This window comes from Podarcis liolepis (genome assembly GCF_965112155.1).
Source record: "Podarcis liolepis genome assembly, chromosome: 1".
NCBI lineage: Eukaryota > Metazoa > Chordata > Lepidosauria > Squamata > Lacertidae > Podarcis > Podarcis liolepis.
Window position 1 is genome coordinate 62,430,098 of NC_139554.1, and position 6,252 is coordinate 62,436,349.

Genomic DNA, 6,252 nt, shown 5'->3' on the forward strand with positions numbered 1-6,252 from the left:
TAATAATCAAGGATAAGTAACTAGTCAGTACATTGCTTCCCAAATATACTGTAGCGATCCAAGCAAGACAGATCAGTGTAAGCATTTTAAATCTCTCTCTCTCTATATGTATTCTTTCTCTTTTCAGCACCTTGTTTTTGGAATAAAATCTTTCATTGCCTACCTAATCCCAGACATGCCCAAAGACTTGTGTGACAGAATGAGAAGGGAGAAATACTTAGTTCAGGAAATGATGTATGAGGCCGAACTGGAGCATTTGCAGAGAGAGCGGAAAAAGAATGGCAAGCAGTATCACCACGAATGGCCTTAGTTAATACGGAAGGAGAGTCACATCGTCAGGACTGAAAACTCCCAGGGCGAGCTGAAGAAGATGAGAAGATTTGGGAACGAGGCAAAGGAATCCATCTGCATGTATATCCTGCTGTTGGGAAAGAATATTATCAAGCTTTTCTGTGAACTAGGCAGTGGGTGGGTGGGGATTGTGTTACCAACAGTCAAAACAAACAGCTACTTCCCCTTAACTGTCCTTGGTAAAGGTGGGGTGCTGTCTCAGCTGCAGCTATGAAAGGAGGTAGATGCACCAAGCATCAGTAGAATGAGCTACAACAAGTCCGCGAGAGTCATGCATAGCAACATACTGGAAAAGAAATGTCTGTTACTTGTAAAACTTTCATAATAAGGGCATGATTTTTTAAAACAACAACAACGTGTTTATTCACTCCTTCTACAGCTTTCAATTGCTCAAATGAATTTGTATTGCCTATGATATAAAAAAAAATCAAGCAAGACTAATTGTTGCCTTTGTGGCCATAATTTGATGCTATAACAGTCCTTGAGGCTTCCCGTTCTGTCAGGTTTGTCCTCGTCTCTTGCTGAGATTGTGGATGTGGCTCTGCCCTTTAAAAGGGATATCAGCCTGTTCAATATGTACTATGCAGTTTGATGTTTGCACATCACCTCTTGTCCATTTGTCTTTATAAATCAGTGGAGGGTGGGGAATCAAAACAGCTTCGCCATTAGAAAGCCTTAAGGCTGGGATCTGGAGATGCTCTCCAGCCAGGAGGAAATTGGTTTCTGCATGCGGCGCAACTTGTTGATCTCATACCAGAATCTTACATCAGGAGAATTACATTGCACCCAGAGAACCTTGGCCGAATGCAGAAGCCTGTTTCATATAGCTAACTGTGCCCATAGCTCAGGTCCTGTGTGCCTGTGCAGAGGCCTGCACAAGTGGTATACTTTTGCTCTCGATCTGCTCACAGGCATTTGATGCTGGCTTATATACCCTTGCACTGTTCTTGATGCAGCACTTTCTCGGGACGCAATGCGACTTTTTCAGTGGTTACTGATAGTAAATGTGCAGATTAAGGTCATCTCATATCTCTGAAGTGAAGAGTCCTATCCATGCTCTAATGTGGCATGCAAAAGTATAACTGTATGGATATAATCTTCTTGTCGAGCTACCTGGATTTTATATAGTTCACCAGCCACTTCAACTTGAAATCTCATGGCATTGCAAATAAGAAGCCTTATGCAAGCTCCTGCTTATGCGGAATATAAAGTATAACATCATGGCTTGCTTGTTCAAAATTAAAAGAAAGAGGACCCCCCCCCCAATTTCCCCCTTATAAAATCAAAGTATGGAAAGAGGCAAAGGGGTAGTATTCAAGTATCCTCCAGTTTTATGCCTTCTTAAATTTTTGTTTGAAAACAGTACATGCCCTTGCAGGGACCTGCACTTTTGATTCTCACATGCCTACAGCTGAGAGCAATATCATTTGATGGCTTTGAAGTCATGCTTTCGTCTAACGATGCTTTACTAATTATCATTTATATTACCTACTACTTCAAAATGTGGAAGAAATGAAGCACTAAACTCAAACAAGTGTGCAGGATTCACTTGTACATGGGGACCAAAATGTTCCTGGGTTTTCCTTTTGTAAAAATTTCAGGTGTAGAATTCTTTCTTATTTATATCAACCAAAGTAAGTTAACAACTCCACGCCCCCAACTTTCAAAGAGTCACTTCATTATAATCAAGCACAGCAATGATATCATATATATATATATAAATATTTGCATGAGTCTTAGGATGACTTCTGTAGTTTAGGGGGAAAAAACACCAGATTGTAGAAATGATCTTATTATACCAGGGAAATGCATCACATTCCATCATTTGGAACCATAAGTGATCTAATTATGATACATTATTCTAACCCTGTGGGATCTTTCTTACTATATTTCTGTCATATAATTAATGTTTTTATATGATGACAATCTTGTTTATAGTATCATAATGCCCTTTTTATATATTGATACCCAAATTCAGGGGTTGTTGTGCAGATTGAAACTCTAATGCACCCCAACCCCCACCTCACGGGCTTTCTATACATTTCAATAGAGGGAGAAGCACTGCACATGTAAACATTGGTGCTGAAGACCTCTGTTGAAGTGCCTGGAAATGCCTGCCTGCACACAAACACTATGGGTGCATCAGAGTACACAAAGATCTCTGGATTAGGGGCACAAATGGCAAAGTGCACACTTTATTTGTGTGCTGTAAAACATGTTACCTTTGTTTTGCTACTGTTAAGTTTTGCTGTTGTTATGTTTTACCTAATTGCTGGTTGCCTTGGCTGGATCCAAGCTTTAAAACCAATATGGTTTGCCAAGTCGTCAAGTTAACTATGATTCTGCTTGGCTTTTCTTCTGTCTGTCCCACTTTGATTGATATACAGATACATTCTGATTGGTCATGTAAGAGGGTAATGCTATACATATCTACTCAGAAGTAAGTCCCACTAACTACAGCAGGATTTACTCCTAGATCTGAAATCCTGAGCCCACATTTGTAGAGATTAGTTGCCATCTGACTCAGATGAGTCTACTGCTGAGTAGATATGCTTAGGATTGCATCAGCAAATGACAGGAAAAACAACGGCAGCATCGCAATCTGCTGAACTATAAAACTACTTTCAATGCAAAGTTCACGATCAAAGTTCTAGGTCACAATACTGAAATCACTTGTTCCTAGCTAGTTACACTGAACAGCTGAAAAGTCCTAGTGGCTTCAGTTTTGTAGCCTTTGATTGTTGTTGTTTTTCCCCCACACATACTTGGAAAGCACATTGAAAATGCTCACTTGTGCCCTTTTGTATTTGTTTTAAAAACATGCATTAACAGTGTCTAACGATTTGCTGATCTATAGCCATTTGCTTTAGCTGAGAGAAATGCTCTGCTTGATTTGGTTTACTGTGGTTGCATTGAATGCAAATTATCTTACAAAGATATATGGCACACTCTGTTCTCAGGAAATATGTATTACATGAATGCTGGTTAAATATCTTTCTCTTTCCACTTTTCTTTTTGTATTTCTAAATACTTGTCTTTCCAAACAAATTGCCAGTATTAGTGGTATGTGCATGCAAGCTGAATTTGTGGAATCTCCCAAGCTGCAGAGCTTCAGAACTAGCATCCATGCAAACAAACTGCTTTAGATCATTGTTGATCTAGTCTACAATAACTTTGGTCTATGCATGTTCTTTCAGGGCAGACTGCATGAGCAGCTACAGTCTGGCTTTCAAAATACTACAGTTAGTTACTAGTCCAGAATGTCTTAACTATTACCAACTCAAATCAGTGTCTTGATGCAATCAGAAGGAACCCTTGTTCCAAAAATAAATATTTGTTTACGATTTGCTATTCTTATATTTCATTCTCCTTCATTTTGCATTTGCGTATAAATTTTGAAGTGTGGGAGGCAGTGGGGGACTGGTGGGGATTTATAAAAGAAACCCTTCATGGAAAACCTCTTCTTGCATCTGCCTTTTGAGAGGACTGAAAGTGAAAGAAGCAATATGTGTATATAGAAAAGCCTTATATATCTAGTTGGGGCTCTAACTGGCACCTAACTTTCTGTAAGAGGGCACATAGCTCAAAAGAGGACGTACTTCAATTTTAGAAAGCCCCAGGTTTAATATCTGACACCTCAAATTAAGCAAATATAAGGCGGCAGAAACTGGAAGGACCTGTATCTGAAATTCTGCAGAGCTGCCATTAATCAAAGTAGACAGCACTGGGCCAGCTAGATAGATCAATAGTATAATGCAGTCCACAGTTGCTTCATGCGTTTATAAATCTAAAGCACTGGAGATGGATTGGCATGTTACAATGTAATATTTGTCAATCGCAAGATCATTTAATGTTGATTTGAGTCTTGAGTGGCTTTTTCAGGTGCCCATCTTTTGTATACTGGGCCCAAATTATTATGCATGTTTCCCCTATCTCTGCCCCTTACATTTTACAGAAAAGCTTTATAAAATAATATCAGAAGATAAATGGAAGCATTCCTTCACCAAGAACACAGTAATGTCTGTCCTCTTTGTTTTAAAGGCAGTTGTGTACCTCTGGAGCAGTGTTTCCCAAATTTGGGTCTCCATCTGTTTTCCCCATCATCCCTGACGACTGGTCCTTCTAGCTAAGGATGATGGGAATTGTAGACCAAAAGCAGCTGGAGACCCAAGTTTTGGAAACACTGCCCTGAACATGGAACCTTTTCAAACACAGAGTGATACATTCCCTTCTGGGCAACCTTACAGAGGCCACATGCCAAGGATGCGATGGGTCAGAGGCAAAAGTGGGTGGAGCAACTGGTGTTAATTTTACTTTTGTACAGTGGATTCTTTTCTGTGCACTCACAGGCATACACACATACACACACTTACTTCCATATTCCGTCCAAACAAGAAAGATGCATTACCAGAGCTCAAGGATAATCTTTATTTCCCTTTATTGTTTACCCTTAATTAAAGGATGACCAACTTGTAGCCCTCCGGATGTCATTGGACTCCAATTCCCAACAGTAAGTGGTCAGGAATGAGAGTACAACTGGGGGGGCTACGTGTTGTCCCATCCCTGACTTAATCTTTCAAAGTACATGCAGGGGGTAGAATTTGAAAATGAAACAAAAATATTTCCCTAGAAAATGCCAATCAAGTGAACAAAGATACCATGGCATAAACTTCTCATTTTTGGGATGCTGTTTACTTTACAAAGGTTTACATGTACAAATTAAAACTAATGACTGTATCATTCACATCTGAAGATTGCACTTTTGCAATAAATTTGGATATTGTTAAAGCAGGCACCATATTTCTTCTACCAATGCAACTCTTGCACAACTCTTCAGTTCACACAACAGAAGTAACTTAGCCCTTAGCCCATGGGTAGGCAGACTAAGGCCCGGGGGCCGGATCTGGCCCAATCGCCTTCTAAATCCAGCCCATGGACAGTCCAGGAATCAGCGTGTTTTTAATGAGTAGAATGTGTGCTTTTATTTAAAATGCATCTCTGGGTTATTTGTGGGGCATAGGAATTCATTCATTTTCCCCCCAAATATAGCCCCCCCACACAAGTTCTGAGGGACAGTGGACCGGCCCCCTGCTGAAAACGTTTACTGACCCCGGCCTTAGTCTGTCAGCTGGTGGCAGGTCAAGTCAGGCTGGAGTTGCAAGACCTTGGACAGTTCCAGGCATAAAATGTGGCTCTACAAAGTCTGGAGCTCAACTGAGGACTTTTATCTTTCTTGGTCCCTTTACCAAACTGTTCAAAGTCTTAAAAGGATACTTCTTCCTTTAAACCTAGCACTCCATTGATTTTCAGTATGCTCGGCCTTGTGGGTTGCCTGCAAAGCTGCAGAGGTACAGAGGAATGCGAGGCCCCAGTATGAAGAAGCATCTACCTTGAAGGTGCTGCCTCTGGGAGGTCCGACTTCAGCACCAGTTGTGCAATTTGCTCCTGGCCAATGGAGGCTCAGGGCTTCCTTGCACAGGTAGTGTTGTGGTCTGGATCTGGGCACAGACGTAGTATGCACTGCTGTCCTTCCTAATCCAGTTGGTTCCTCCCTCTCTGCATCAGAGACCTGTCAGCTGCTCAGAGTCTGGGGCCTAATAAGGGGCCAGAAATATAGAACCATTGTTTCATGTATGGCAGGGTAAATCAGTGTGAAAGGGGACATTTCAAAATTTCCCTGCAGAGCTTTGCCACTGTTTTTAGTATTCTCAGTAAAACCTCTCACAGCATTACTGAGCATTCACACAGCAGGAGTAATAATAAATGGGTACATAGAATAATCAGGTCACCCCTTCCCCCCTAAAACAAACAATATTGCTGAAGAGCTCAGTCATTGAAGATCTTTTCACAGTTTCTCTGATCAGCCACAATGGGAAAATCCATAATGAATTTTAAATCACA

At 40.8% G+C, this 6,252-nt stretch overlaps 1 protein-coding gene across 4 annotated transcripts in view; it reads left to right on the forward strand.

The window, feature by feature from the left end:
- Positions 1-3,708, forward strand: part of ANO3 (anoctamin 3) — a 232,071-nt gene extending 228,363 nt beyond the window's left edge. For all 4 annotated transcript variants that reach the window (XM_083463197.1, XM_083463198.1, XM_083463199.1 and 1 more), the window contains one exon: positions 128-3,708. In XM_083463197.1, coding sequence (XP_083319323.1) covers positions 128-310 — 183 coding nt within the window. In that variant the 3' untranslated portion in view covers positions 311-3,708. The remainder of the gene's footprint in view (positions 1-127) is intronic.
- The last annotated feature ends 2,544 nt before the right edge of the window (positions 3,709-6,252 follow it).